The 16,390-nt window shown below is 37.7% G+C and overlaps 1 protein-coding gene across 1 annotated transcript in view; it reads right to left on the bottom strand.

Moving 5' to 3' along the window:
* Nucleotides 1–212: 212 nt before the first annotated feature.
* LOC126253324 (NEDD8-activating enzyme E1 regulatory subunit) overlaps nucleotides 213–16,390 on the bottom strand; it is a 50,246-nt gene continuing 34,068 nt past the window's right edge. The window contains exons 6-10 of the mRNA XM_049954589.1: nucleotides 2,773–2,906; nucleotides 878–1,080; nucleotides 659–795; nucleotides 469–586; nucleotides 213–393 (exon numbers count right to left, since the gene is read on the bottom strand). Coding sequence (XP_049810546.1) covers nucleotides 281–393; nucleotides 469–586; nucleotides 659–795; nucleotides 878–1,080; nucleotides 2,773–2,906 — 705 coding nt within the window. The 3' untranslated portion in view covers nucleotides 213–280. The remainder of the gene's footprint in view (nucleotides 394–468; nucleotides 587–658; nucleotides 796–877; nucleotides 1,081–2,772; nucleotides 2,907–16,390) is intronic.

Here is a 16,390-nt window from a genome sequence, read left to right as displayed (position 1 = left end):
GACAGCATCATGTGTTGATATGTTAATTCTGTTCCAATTCCCAGAAATGTCTAAAAAAATTTGCTGCATTGTTTTGTGTAAGAACAATCAGCATTTTACTTGTTGCTATTCCTGTGTCAAACATGAAATCCAACAACACAAATCCCAAGATTTTGGCCACATTGTTCAGCTATACACATTTCGTCCATAAAATAAAATTTGCTCATGTTCAATATTTTTTATATTTATAAAAATTCTGTACATTTAATTTCTTGGCTTTTCCCATAATAAATTAGACTTATTACAAAGAAAATGTTGCTGAACTACAAGTGATTGCATCATATATAAATGTGTTGTTGACTGGTTTGTACTGACCCGTGATAAATTTAATGGTCTCATGTGCTATGCACCCACCTGAAAAAAAAAAAAAAGTAAAAATTACTCACAAAAATAAGCAAACACAAATATCACAAGAAGCTGTTTACCAACCCATAAAAGCAGACACTGAGTGTAGTTCTGCTCCACCATATCTAGAAATCTCATGCACATAGTCATCTTTGGCTAATGGTCCACAACCCCACTCACTCAATAATTTTGATATACAAGCCTGTAAATAAAATTTTGAGTTAGTATTCAAGTAAATAAATTCTAATTAACCACACCAGGTACACGTACATACCTTAAGTTTAACAATGTCAGGTTCAACTTGATCATCAAATTCACCTGGATAAGCATTGTATTCTGCAAAGAAACGATCTACTCCCCTTAACATTAGGTAATATACCAGGGGAGACTCTGGATTTTCAAGATTCATAGCTGGAAACACACACAGTATTTAGAAATTGTCATATACATACAATTTTTTAAATAAAATATTATGGTAAAAATAAATGCACACCAATGTTGTGAGCATTGTTTGTTTTAGGATCGTATTCATCAGCTATGCGTGTTCCTCTCAAAAGATGAAGATTACTTGCATGTTTACAGAATGTTTTAACATCCTTCTCTGTAATTGTATCAGCTGGTTGATTCAGCTGATGTAACAGTTGCTGGACTCTTCTGAACACAACATCTGCATCTTTTGCTGCCTCGCTGTGGTACCTGCAGTAATACGGGACAACCAAAATAGTTATATTTAAACATTACACAGCCAGAGAAATTTAATTAGATAAAGTGAACAAGTAAATTCTAAAACTTTATAGGCACAGTTTTTATTTAAAAGAGAATATTTTCAAATCACGCGTAAACTATGTTTCCAATGAGGTGGTTTTTTTTTTCTAGGTTTATTTCTCAGCACAAAATGTTTACAACTGTTTCGTTACATAGGCTGCAAAAATACCTTTAACAGATGGGGAGGGTGGTGTTAAGTCCTTCAAGGTGATTAATGAATTATTTTTTTTACAAGTGAGTTACTCAAATTGTTAACTTAGTTTTCAGTACAACCATATGTGGTTTCACTATTGCCCAATGTTGTAGCACTCAAACTGCACAATTTAATAGAGGCAAGGTAAGGTTATGACAAATTTGGAGAAGCTTATGGGACTTCCAGGTAAGATGTACAAAAAGTTTGGGGGAAAACCTGGGATTTTTAGAATTCCAGAAATTTTTCATTGTTTTAATTAAATTTTTGTAATTTTGACTTAAGAACTGATGCTCTAACAAAGAAATTTACTTTAGCCCGGTGCTACAGAATAATACTGCACCAATAAAAAATAAATGATAGAATAACACCAAAATAAAACTTACGTTGCAGAAAGTACCATTTAAGACAGCAAAAGTGTTAACACTGGCATATGCCTGCAGCGAAATTGGTCAAAGGCTTTAGGACGAAAACTATGCAATACTTTGTAACAACAAACTGCTTAAATTTCTAACAGGTCAAGGTAAAATATTGCAAATGGTGGTTTAAGAAGTGTTACTTTCAAAGTAAATTTCTTTTTCCATAAAATGTATTTCTGAAATCACAGCATTTGACTCTGTCAAAACTTGATGCTTTGAGGACCAGCCACTTGGGCCCAGAACAACATCCATTTATGCCATTATTTAAAATTTTACAGGCACTTTTTTTGTTTGATACATCTCTAAGGGTAACATATGCTAAAAAATACCAATATTATATATGGATGCTTAGCTTATCGTGTAGCTATGCTGTACGGATATTAATTTAAACCATTAACTTCTATTTTGTGTGTTTGTGCTACTTAAGTGATGTTATTGGATGACTACACAAGTCCTCTGATCTGAATATCTGTTGTCACTGGCTGGTAAGATCATGTGACATGAGCATTATGATTAAAGCACATCATGCAGTGTAATCTCTATTTCAGTGCTTCAGAAGCTACTGTGCTATTTTGTGGAATTTGTATTTATACTTTTGTAATATGAAAATATGCAGTGTACCTTTTGCTGCATATGCAAGACTTTTCCAAAAGTCATTGTGTTTTTGCTTCCTAAAGTGCTGGGAAAAGTATATTGTCACTTAACATGGAAAAAATGTGCTTTCACCCGGGATATATATATCTCCCTTCTTTTCTGCATAGGCACCCTGTAATGCCTAAAAATTTAACCAGCAGAACTTCACATGACCTGTTTAATGCTTATGCAAACAAAATATTTAAGCTGTCTAAGTAATATTGAAAAAAATCAATGTAAGTGAAAAGCTGTTCACAACTGGATGCTAAAACCTGCCAGATGTTTGGTTACTTTCTGAAGCTGAATGTTTAGATTTTAACCTCTTGAAGTCAGTTTTCCTTCTGTCCCCCCAACATTTGTGACAAATTGTTGTTTACTTACACTTGCTGCAAGGCAATATAACGCTCAGTTTCGGCTGTCATGTCTGGTAATGTTCCTCGCAATGGCAGGCATCCCTGACCCTCGTTGTCAATATAATCACGGACAGCTTTTGCCATTATCCAGAAAGGTTTGCTCTAACGAAAGCAAAAAACACATTTTATTTCAAGTTACTGCACAGCAAAATAACAGTGAATTAGTGACAAATTATTGAGTAGTTTGCACAAGTATTAGAGAAGGTTACAGATGTGGCAACCTTGTTAAATACTCCAAAAACAATTATCTAAAACTGCAAAACAAGAATTAGACAACCTGTGCCCAGAAAGGACTTATTCCAGAAAATAATTTTGAGTTTTTGATTAGTATAAAAGAAACTTGTAATAGATTTCTTTTGGAAGGCGGTTAAGGTATCTTTCTAGGAAGTCCACACATCTAAACTTGGTACTAGATGATTCAAGGGTGCAGAAAATTAATCACTGACAAAATATTGCCAATACAGATCGCACAGAACTAACTGTATTTTATTTAATAATGTAAAATAAATGTCACAGTAGCAATGGTATAGGTATGCACTGCTACAACAGTTCCTGAAACTGTAAAAATTGCATAAATTTTCCAGTCAAATAATGAATTTAGTTTCTTGGTGAGTCTTCTCCAGTGCATCACCAATATAGCTGCCAATTAGGGTGCCTTGCTTGGGACTAGCATTGGCTACCACCAAAAGTCAGTGTATGCTTAAAATACAGTGAAATGTTTTTGTTACATAAAATATGCAGTACTCTTGTAAGCAAGGAGCTTCAAAATTATTTTGACCCTCCATATCAAATGATATGGCTACTGCTTTAACACTAATACAATTAATGTCTATTACCACTGTCCATCACAGTTTCTTTTGTCCACCTTTTTAATTGTTTTATGTCATTGAACAGTAATCATCACACTGCTGGTGGCCACAGCTGACTGATACTGATCTTCACAGCATTTCTCATGCTATTGGGCATTTGGTGGGGAGAAAAAGTGCCACACTAGGTTAGGATAGAAACATATCTTTCAATATTTCCATCTGTTGAGCACCTCATCTTTAGGTAGGATGAACAAACTAATCTGTACAAATGCACTGTCTATCCAGGATCAAACACTGTACAGTGGTAGTAAATAGGATCTATCTGCATCCCTGATCCCTTCAATCTTTCAATGTTCTTAATTTGTGCCTTTTCAAATATGGTAATTGTTAGCTTTCCATAATAATGCTGATAGTATCAAGTAAAACAGAATCAAAAATAAGATTTGTATGTGGACATAAATACTGAAATAATGACTACAACAGTAAGTCAGTTGAAACAGATTGAATACCCCACAAAGGATTAACACATATTTCAACAAAAAATATGACGTAACGAAGAAGAAATACTTCAAATGACTGATGAAATGGGGAGTACAAACATGTGGAGAAGGAAGGAATATGCAACGCAACTTAAAAATTAAATCAATAGGAAGTGCAAGAAAGATAGTGAATGACTGCAGTAAATATGTGACGAAACAAAAAGGAATATGTAATCAAGGTAGATGGGAGGCAGTGGTGTGTCTTTCAGAGAATTTAAAAGTAAAAGCAACAACACTCACCCTTTAGCACCAACAAAATGTAATCCAACCAACCAGTTTCAATTCTTTAACTGTTACTGAAATTAGAAATTGGGTACCCATAACAATGCAGAAAAAAGTGACTCGACCACCCATCAAATATGTTCCTTTTCAGAATAGAGATGTACTCCCCTTTGTTATCCAAAAATTAATTCTGAGTTTCATGTGAAAAGTAACAAGTCAGTTAAAACATGACAATCAATTAGTCCAAGGTACAGATCCAAAATAAGGGTGAGAAATGTGTGCTTTATTTCATTATGTCCTAGTCCCATATGAGTATATTTCTGTGTACAGCTATGCTCACTTGTGCGGACAATTCTGTACTATATGAGACCACACTACACAGCTATCACCAGTATTAGAGGTGAGAACACAAAGCAAATTTCACCGTTTAATACGGGGAAGGGAACTGGCTGATTGAAATAGTAAATGAGTACCTTTGTTGGAGGAGGAACTGTCTAATAGTGTGTCCAGTATTTGTCAGAATATGACAAAGCTGTTGAGCACAATAAAACAAATTGGAAGGAAATATAGGTGATTACTGGCTTTGGGGGGGGGGGGGGGGGTTCGCAACTAAAAGCATGCAGAATCAGTGAGGATGCAAACCATACCACTGGACTTTGGGAAGAAAATCGACATGATCTCAGGCAGCAAATGCAAAGAGGAGTGAGCATTACTGCACACTCAGCTTGACAGTTTATGCATCAAGTTGTTGACCAGAAGAATGTAGAGGAAACGGAGGATCTTTTAGATGATGATCGGTCTGGCTTTCAGAAAGGTAAAGGCAAAAAGACAGGAAATTTTAACTTCACATCTGATAGTGGTACAAGATGTCTGAAATCCTCAGAAAAATAAGGAAGAGCTACAGAGTCTCTTGAATGGAACACACAATACACACTGTCAAAAGCTTAAATAACCACCTTTTGCAGAGTCCGTGAGGTCCTGGGAGGTACAGACAGGGATGTGGAACCAGCACCGTGGTCAGTTGTGTTAGGTTTCTTGGTTGCCATGAAAACATTCCTCAGGCCATACACCCCCTCTTCTTGCCTGGACCCTTCTGACAACTGTTGAAGTATGTTTGCTTTCAGACATTTCACACAGTACACGCCAACAGCATAAAACACGATTCATCTGAAGCCACTTCAGTAGATGAGCTGATGTAGTATTGGCAAGTCAATTCCAGCCTCTGTAGGCCGATTAATGGTAGTCAGCACAGGGGCATAAACTAGGTACCTGCTGTGGAGGTCAATATGCAGCAACAATGGCTGAATGGTCATGGAGGAGACACTGTTGGTAGCCCCTTGGTTCATCTGGGTGGTCAGTTGCACATATATTCACCAACACACATCTCTGCAGCTGTCGTTCGCCCATGTCATATATGGCCTGTGGTGCACCACAGCTGCCTCAGTGCCAGTTTTGGATAATGCCATTTTGCTACGCACAGTATACTTTGCCCACAGCAACATGTGAAGTTTATAAATTAGCCATTTTGGAAATGCTTCAACCCTTGGTCTAAAATTCAATGATCATGCCCTTTCAGATGTCATATAAATTGTTCCACTTCCTCATTATGACAACAGATGCACTGTTTGTCCATGTCCCTAAATATGCTTTACATTCTCTCCATTGTTAGTGCTTTCACCTGCCATATGTGAGTGGTTATTCTACACTGATGTCTAATGTAGGCAGTGGTCGCATTAATATGACTGAACCATGTATATTATAAGTAAACTGAAAAAGACAAAAGTAATGAGGATGCCAGTCATAACATTAGTGATGAACTTAAGGGGAGCCGGAGGTGGTCAAATCCAAAAAATTACGATTTTTTTTCTTTCCCCTACCGAAAATTAATTGGAACATTCCTCTTTAATGTAAATTTTGAATTATTGTTCTACTCGCCCTAGAAGTGGAGTTATTGCCGTTTTCCCCCACGCCTGCAAAGGAAATGGGCAGCCGCTGAATGCATCTAACACCCTCTCTTGACTTCCTGGCGAACTGCTTGGGATTTTCTCGGCCTGTTAAGCATACAGTGCCTTATGTTACACATACAGCGAGTGTGCAAGGGTTGGCTACATTGTTTTCTGTGACAAATGAAGCGCTAAGAGTGCGGAACATCGTCTCTTTGCTGTTTACCGTTTCGAATTAGTTCAGTGTTGCGCCTATTGTTGGTAGTATTATACTTCTTGTGTAAAGCGTTGTTCTGGTTACGATGCCACGTTTTAGTAACCGTGTATATAAGAAGAGGAAGAACGTAGGTAAAAGAAAATTAACACTAATACCAAGTTGCGATACTACAATTACTGAAACTGCGTTCTTCTGCTAAGCAACACATGGCCAGCCATAGCCCTGTGACTTCTTCTAGCAAGAAGCTGACCGGTGGAAGTGACAGATTTCGTGAATATGTTAGTGACAGTGACGATATTAACGAAGTACTGAATATTGGATTATTATCTTCTGTGCTGAAAGAAAGTGTTCTGTGCAAAATGTGTTCAAGTGTAGGAGTGGAACTAGAGATAACAAAGCACTTTGGTTTAGCTTGTGAAGTGAAGATAATCTGTGCAGTTGCAAGTATCAAGTGACTTTCTACAATTCACATGCCAGTCTCTTTGGTGAAAATGGATGATCTAGAGTGTTTGATGTGAATGTTCGACTTGTGTATGGTCTTCGATCCATTGGAAAAGGGTCTGCTGCTGGTAAACTGTTTTGTGGTATTATGAACTTGCCATCGCCTCCAAGCAAATTTGGGTACTACTGTGAACTGGTAGGATCCTCTGTTGAAGATGTGGCTTTGAAAACCATGAAGAAAGCAGTGGAGGAATCTGTAGAAATGAACGGTGGTTCTAAGAATTTGGTAGTGGCATTAGATGGTTCCTGGCAAAAGAGGGGTCATAAATCCCTGAATGGGGTTGCAACTGCTACTTGTGGTGATAGTGCAAAAGTGATAGATGTTGCAATATTATCAAAACATTGTAGGTGCAAAAATAAAATCAAAGGAGAGCACAGTGGAACCTGTAAGGCAAATTTTAGTGGATCAAGTGGAGCAATGGAAGTGGATGGAGTGAAACAAATTTTTGAATGTTCAGTTCCCAGATACAACGTTACGTACAAATACTACCTTGGGGATAGTGACTCCAAAGGTTTCAAGACTATAGAGGAACTGAAACCATATGGAAATGAATTTGTAGTTGAAAAGTTGGAATGCATTGGGCATGTGCAAAAGCGTATGGGTGCACGGCTTCGAAGGCTCAAACAAACTTTGGGTTCAAGTAAGCTCAGTGATGGAAAGACAATAAGAGGGAGAGGCAGGCTTACTGATGAGGTGATTGAACGTCTACAGAGATACTATGGGTATGCTATAAGGCAAAATACTAGTAATGTTAGTGACATGCGAAAAGCAGTGTGGGCATTGTTCCTTCATACTGCCTCTTCCAATGAATACCCTCAACACAGCCTGTGCCCAAAAGATTCCTGGTGCAAATATAATGCAAAAAAGGATTATGATCACAAACATGGTTTGCCAGCAGCTGTGATAAATGCAATAAAACCAATTTTTCACGACTTAGCACAGCCAGAATTGTTACACAAATGTCTACACGGAAAGACGCAGAATCCTAATGAGAGCATAAACAATTTGATTTGGAAAGTGATTCCTAAAAGGGTGTTTGTAAGCATAAAAACACTGCACTTTGGCATTTATGATGCAATAGCAACCTACGACCAAGGGAACAGTGTGAAGTTCTGAAGGCATCAGGATTTACAGCTGGGGTGAACACTGTACGAGCACTAAGAAATATTGACAAAGGATAAGAGGAGCAGAAAGAAGAGAAAGGCATATGAAGTATGATGGAACAACAGGCCAGAAAAGAAGACAGAAGAGGAAGCTTTTGGAGGATGAAGAAGAAGACCCTGATAATCCATCCTATAGTGCAGGAATGTATTGAGAAACTTTGATAGCCATTTCCCGTAAATTAGAATTTGGCAATATGTTCAGTAGTTTCATTTGTTTAATTATAAAGCAATTATTTGTAAAAAAAATTGGGTCATTAATAAAAAAATAATTGGAAGGAAACTAGAAAAAATACTCCAAAATCCCTCTGCCATAACTGCAATACTAACATGGGCAGCATAGGCACCTCCGGCTCCCCTTAACAAAGTTGCAGATAACACAGTACACACAGTGACAAAATCCTGCTACACTGGAAGTAAAGCAAGCACAACAGATGAAGCAAGGATATATAAGAACCAGACTGGCACAAGCAAAGTTAGTATTCCTTGTTGAAAGTACTTGAATAGTATCAAAAACAGAACTCAATTTTAGACAGAAATTTCTCAAGATGTAGGTCTGGAGCACTAAATTGTATGGATGTGAATCATGGACTGCAAGGAAATTGGAGCAGTAAAGTATTGAAGCATTTGAGATGTGATGTTACAGAAGATATGCTGTTCATCAATTGAATTTATCGAAATGATGTTCTCCACAGTATCAGCAAGGAAAGGAATATGTGACAAAAAAGAAACAAAGTATAAGATGGGACCAGATAATAAAATAGTGTCAAGACACTGGGAAATAACTACCATGGTACTTGAGAAAGCCATAAATGGCAAAAATTATACGAGAAGACAGATTGGAATATACCGTATACAACAAATAACTGACAACACTTGTGTCCAAGTGCTACTCTTAAAGGAAAAGTTTGGCAAAGTAGAGGAAATCATGGCATGTTACATCATACCAGTTGGAAGAATGGGTGATGTGGTGGTGGCGGGGTTACGAACTACTACTGTGATTAATGAACTACTGCTTTACTTGGTAAGGTAAGCCCTGATATTGCTAGCATTCCCACAAGTCAATAGTTGACCATCCAAAACTTTGAGAGATTACTCACAAACTGACCACATAGCAGTCATCTCCTTTTGAATTCTGTGCCTGTCTGAACCAAATGAGCATTACCGATTTCTGCTGTAATAATATCTTGAGCAGAGTGTAATAATATCCTGAGCAGAGTGTATAATGTGGTGTGGTAGGAGACTTGTCCTCTACCTTGGACGACAACACTTGTCATTAATAAATTACTCTTCTGTGAGAAAAGAAAACCCATAACATAACTTTCAGGAAGGTGGACGTTTTGTCTTTCTGTGCCAGTCTGAACCAACTGGACATTACTGCTTTGACACTTTAGATACGTAACGTATCATATTCCAATTTAGTGTATTTTTTTTATCACTTACATCCTTCCTGTTTTCTGTAGGTATTTTAAATTCTTGTCTGAAAAGTTTGAAACTTTATCCAAATGGCATCTGTGATCAAGCCATTTTAACTTCTTTAAAACCAACTAACTTTAGCAATCCCAGAATTGCTGCTGTTATTTAAACATTACATTAAAATTCTTGCATCTAGCATTCTTTATTAAAGCAAAAAAGTTCTGTTATGGTGATGCATGGTAACAAATAATGATATTTTTTTAGTTGAATTGGCAAGCACCTGAGTCATGGAAGTTGCTTATCACTTCCCTACAATATTCATTAGTGTGCGTCACTTTCCTACAATATTCATTAGTGTGCCCCCTTAATTATTGCATCACTTCACATTCATGAAGAGTATATACATTAGTAGGTAAAATGCAAACATTCCTGCACATTGCTGAATGGTGGCTGGTTGGCTCGCTGTAATCTACATGGCTTTCCATCAGCATTTCTCAGCCTAAAGAGTCCAACACTTACATTACGGAAATTATTTTCTTAAAATGAAAATCTCTACATAATATTAATAAATCATGTATTCTGTTGAATTACACTATTAAACTACCAATGTCCTATTTAATTTTTCAAATTCAGTTTCCCCCAGTCAACATCTGTCTACTCTACATGAAGTGACAATTTATGCCGGTAAGCTCCAAGTTATCTCTGGAGTTTTTCATTGCCATAACATATGCAGAAGTGAGAACTTTTGCTTGTAACTAAACCACATATTTAACCAAAAACTGCTACGTTTTTCAGTGAGCAGCCTGTACATGACATATTTATCACACTCCATCCACAGGACAGCATTGTCACCCTACATTGACATTATATGGTCAGTAACAACTGTGATAACTCTTAGCTGCCACCATACAAATAGTAAGGGTCAAACCAAGAGCATGAGTGTCACCTACAAACACTGCTCTTATGCAGGACATTTATTGGCAGAATTATACCCTCTGCAAGAAAAGTAAACATTACTAAGAGCAAAGGTGCGTTTACACCTGTGCAATTTTCCGTGCACACCAGGTACATGTGGCCATTGCTCAAAGAGCCAAGGAGACATATCCACTGGTACAAAGACCCAGGTGGTTCTGAAATGTGTGCACAGGCCACTGAGTGCACCTGCAGAAGTCTCCCCATCCCAGAGGGGGACACGTGCAAGAATAGTGCACCTGTCTGTAGTTATCTCTGTTTGGTGCTTTGTCTTACTACATCTAACATTACAAAATTCAGTTTTTTGCAAGCATTCAAAATAGCCTTTGTGTTAAGACTTTAACTGAGTGGTCTAATGAGAAAAATATGGAATCTGAAGAACATTATCATGTGTTTCATGTTTTCATTCTACTTAATTCTGCAGATTATAAAGACAGTGAAACAAAGTTACTGTCCAGTGATGTCTATCATGGAACTATTACCTGTTGTTGTTGTGGTCTTCAGTCCTGAGACTGGTTTGATGCAGCTCTCCATGCTACTCTATCCTGTGCAAGCTTCTTCATCTCCCAGTATCTGCTGCAAACTACATCCTTCTGAATCTGTTTAGTGCATTCATCTCTTGGTCTCCCTCTACGATTTTGACCCTCCACTAAATTGGTGATCCCTTGATGCCTCAGAACATGTCCTACCAACCGATCCCTTCTTCTAGTCAAGTTGTGCCACAAGTTCCTAAGTTGTGCCACAAGTTCCTCTTCTCCCCAATTCTATTCAATACCTCCTCATTAGTTATGTGATCAACCCATCTAATCTTCAGCACCACATTTCGAAAGCTTCTATTCTCTTCTTGTCTCAGCTATTTATCGTCCACATTTCACTTCCATACAAATACTTTCAGAAACGACTTTCTGACACTTAAATCAATACTCGATGTTAACAAATTTCTCTTCTTAAGAAACGCTTTCCTTGCCATTGCCAGTCTACATTTTATATCCTCTCTACTTCGACCATCATCAGTTACTTTGCTCCCCAAATAGCAAAACTCCAATACTTCAAAAGTGTCTCATTTCCTAATCTAATTCCCTCAGCATCACCCGACTTAATTCGACTACATTCCATTATCCTCGTTTTGCTTTCGTTGATGTTCATCTTATATCCTCCATTCAAGACGCTGTCCATTCCGTTCAACTGCTCTTCCAAGTCCTTTGCTGTCTCTGACAGAATTACAATGTCATCGGCGAACCGCAAAGTTTTTGTTTCTTCTCCATGGAATTTAGTACCTACTCCAAATTTTTCTTTTGTTTCCTTTATTGCTTGCTCAATATGCAGATTGAATAACAATGGGGATAGGCTACAACCCTGTCTCACTCCCTTCCCAACCACTGCTTCCCTTTCATACCCCTCGACTCTTACAACTGCCATCTGCTTTCTGTACAAATCGTAAATAGCCTTTCGCCCTCTGTATTTTATCCCTGCCATCTTCAGAATTTGAAAGAGAGTATTCCAATCAACATTGTCAAAAGCTTTCTCTAAGTCTACAAAATGCTAGAAACGTAGGTTTGCCTTTCCTTAATCTTTCTTGTAAGATAAGTCATAGGGTCAGTATTGCCTCACGTGTTCCAACATTTCTACGGAATCCAAACTGATCTTCCCCGAGGTCGGCTTCTAGCAGTTTTTCCATTCGTCTGTAAATAATTCGCGTTAGTATTTTGCAGCTGTGACTTATTAAACTGATAGTTCGGTAATTTTCACATCTGTCAACACCTGCTTTCTTTGGGATTGAGATTATTATATTCTTCTTGAAGTCTGAGGGTATTTCGCCTGTCTCGTACATCTTGCTCACCAGATGGTAGAATTTTGTCAGGACTGGCTCTCTCAAGGTTGACAGTTAGTTCTAATGGAATGTTGTCTACTCCGGGGGCCTCGTTTCGACTCAGGTCTTTCAGTGCTCTGTCAAACTCTTCACACAATATCTTATCTCCCATTTCATCTTCATCTACATCCTCTTCCATTTCCATAATATTGCCCTCAAGTACATCACCCTTGTATAGGCCCTGTATATACTCCTTCCATCTTTCTGCTTTCCCTTCTTTGCTTAGAACTGGGTTTCCATCAAAGCTCTTGATATTCATGCAAGTGGTTCTCCTTTCTCCAAAGGTCTCTTTAATTTTCCTGTAGGCAGTATCTAATCTTACCCCTAGTGAGATAAGCCTCTACATCCTTACATTTGTCCTCTAGTCATCCCTGCTTAGCCATTTTGCACTTCCTGTCAATATCATTTTTGAGACGTTTGTATTCCTTTTTGCCTGCTTCATTTACTGCATTTTTATATTTTCTCCTTTCATCAATTAAATTCAATATTTCTTCTGTTACCCAAGGGTTTCTACTAGCGCTCGTTGTTTTTTTTCCCTATTTGATCCTCTGCTGCCTTCACTACTTCATCCCTCAAAGCTACCCATTCTTCATCTACTGTATTTCTTTCCCCCATTCCTGTCAATTGTTCCCTTATGCTCTCCCTGAAACTCTGTACAATCTCTGGTTCTTTCAGTTTATCAATTTCCCACCTTTTTGCAGTTTCTTCAGTTTTAATCTACAGTTCATAACCAATAGATTGTGGTCAGAGTCCACATCTGCCCCTGGAAATGTCTTACAATTTAAAACCTGGTTCCTAAATCTCTGTCTTACCATTATATAATCTATCTGATACCTTTTAGTATCTCCAGGGTTCTTCCATGTATACAGCCTTCTTTTATGATTCTTAAACCAAGTATTAGCTATGATTAAGTTATGCTCTGCGCAAAATTCTACCAGGCGGCAACTATTACCTATGTTGTGTAAAATTTGATGTCTTTTTATGGTAATTTTATCTGTGTTGCAAATAACTCAAATATCCTTGGAATTAAAATCATTCGTATGAGTAAATAAAGGCAAATTTTAACTTTAATAGAGTTTATGGAGATTCTCAATTGGTGTTTTTATGCCAGATGGGAACGCCCATTGAAGACTTTCACCCATAATATGGAACCTGTCTGATAAGGAGATAGTGTAAATGGAAATTATTTTTCTATTTAGTATTGTGGTTGTGTACATCACAATTCAGCCAGAACGAACAACAATCATTAAGTTGTTAATTTACAGGGAACAAAGTGTAACATCATCTGAATGTAACACCTCCGAAGACACTACACACAAGATGCATTAATTTACTTTACAAAGTATTACCCGCCAAGGTAGTCGAGAGTGCTAATGCGCTGCTTCCTGGACTCGTGTAGGCGTGCCGGCCCCGGATTGAATCCGCCTGGCGGATTAACGACGAGGGCCGGTATGCTGGCCAGCCTGGATGTGGTTTTTAGGCGGTTTTCCACATCCTGCTAGGCGAATACTGTGCTGGTCCCCAAGTTCTGCCTCAGCTCCATGACTCTCAGACATTTGAAAACGTTCACACTATTTCATCCCTTACACTAGACGTACTTCCGTCCCAGGGGGTTGGGGGTGGCGTCAGGAAGGGCATCCGGCCACCCTCTGCAATTAACACTGCCCAATCCGTAATAAAAAGGCCGATCCCGCGTTAGATCGGGACAAAGGCCCCGAGAAAGAAGAAAGAAAAGAAAGAAGACTTTACAAAGTATTCTAAATGCTTTGGTTTGCTTAATTAGTACTTTATTTACTCCGAAGACAAATCATGAAAATGAAATATACTATGGTAATGAAAAACTGAGAGATCTGACACACTTGTTAGAACAGCAACCCTATTCGCCAGATTTAGTACCCTCTGACTTCCATCTATACCCATACTGTAAGAAATTTATGGATGAAGCACATGGAGAGGTTATGGAAATCGAAGTGCAATTCTATGCAATGTTTCTGGACACTCAATTATGGAAAGGAATCCTCCATCAACATTTCACCTCACCCCTGTATTTTCTGAATTATTACATTTTCACAACTTTTATAACTTCATGATAGCAATGTACATAAAGTACAGTCACATAAAATTGACAAGATATCCCCTGAATCTTACCTCATCAGCTGCTAATATAACTCATTTTCAATTTAATAATCCTGTCAGCGATATTAAAACACACAAACACAAAATTAATGTTAAGTGCATGTTAGATTAGTGTAAGTCCCTTAAAATATCAAAATGGCTTTATAATTTACACATGTTTAAATTCTTCCCATGATGAAGCTATAGTTCCTACCACATTTCTTTACTCTTACCCTTCTTCCTTCAGTTCCCAGGAAGTACACTCCTAGCTATTAAAACTGCAACTTCAGCAAATAATGAAATTTTTCTTATTGTGCATACACAGTATAGTAACAGGAATACATGAGTTGGGGGTATACAGCATGTGAAATTTAGTACTGAGAAATGGCAGCAACAGTGCCTCTAACCCAGCAAGGCACCGAGTCCAACTGAGGTTGGGTGACAAATCCAGGTATGACATTCCTTATTTCTTCAACCTTATGTCACAGTTCACGCACTTGTGATGACTGCTGAGTGGTGAATGGTGGCATGCCAGTCTATCGACAATCCTTAACCAGATGAGACAAGTCTAATGAATGTACTGTCCAAATTACCAGCTATGCAACCCACCGGTGATCGTGTCATGTACTAGGGCTGTTGATAAACTACTGATATATCGATATTTTTTCCAAAAAAATATTGACATATATCAGAGATACTTCTTCACCGATATATCGATGTCAAAATTGCAATATCAACTGCCGATATTTTTATTTTTTGCAATTTTTGATAAATATTTGAAGTTTTTCTTTTGAGACTGTAGTAGAACTTAATTTTACTTTCCCTGTATGAAGGAGTCTTATTACTTTTTGAGGTTTCATCCTGTCCAGCCTTTACTTTGACAGTATGAAGCACATATAGATGGCACAAAGAAGAAGCCCAATTGCACTGAGGGTTGAATGTGAAGAAACAGCACACCAGTTGCATTAAAAAAACAATTTTTAATGCAACTAGTGTGCTATTTCTTCACACTGGCATTCTTCAAAAACAGTTGCTGAAACTGATGAACAAAAATCTAAATGGCAAGATTGGTCTTTGTGGTGGGCAGAGACATATGATCAGAAATGCTTATGTAATCGGTGCTCAGTACTACAAACTGAAACTGCAATGTTTAACTTCACCACACAATTCTGACGCTATAACTGCTAGGTTGCTGACTTTTGTAGAAATGAAATAACAGGGACGTCAACATGAAGTTTTACAAACAAATCCGATATGTGACAAAACCAAACGATGGACCCATCAGACACCTTTTATTGTGCCACTTACCTGCAGTTACCATTGTTAGCAAAGTGATAATTGGCAAGTGTGAATGTGCATTGTTTTCTTTTCAATTCTTGCTCTAAGGGGGATAAGCAAGCTGATAGTTTGTTGATGTACAGAATTTCTAATAATAAATCAATGCTTAAATATACAGCTCTAAACCTGGCACTATATTAACAATGTGCAGCTGATTTTGTTTCTCAGCTGATTTTGTTTTTGAGCAGCACATTGATATTTTTTTCCATCGATATATCAATAAGTTTTTTTGATTTATCGAGGGGTGATAATGATATATTTTTTTTAAATATCCATATATCGAATTCCCGATATCTTTAAAAATATCAACAGTCCTATTGTGTACCCAGTGATGCTTCAAACCATCATGCAAGGTGCCGGGCCTGTATTACAATGACAAATGCAACCTGGCAATGTTCATTCTCTTTGGTGGCTCCACACACACGGATACATCCATTGTGATGTTGGATACCGAACTGAAACTCATCTGAATAGACAATGTGT

This window comes from Schistocerca nitens, chromosome 1 (genome assembly GCF_023898315.1).
Source record: "Schistocerca nitens isolate TAMUIC-IGC-003100 chromosome 1, iqSchNite1.1, whole genome shotgun sequence".
Classification (NCBI taxonomy): Eukaryota; Metazoa; Arthropoda; class Insecta; order Orthoptera; family Acrididae; genus Schistocerca; species Schistocerca nitens.
The sequence above is the reverse complement of the archived record's forward strand: the minus strand, read 5'-3'. Positions and strand labels throughout refer to the sequence as shown.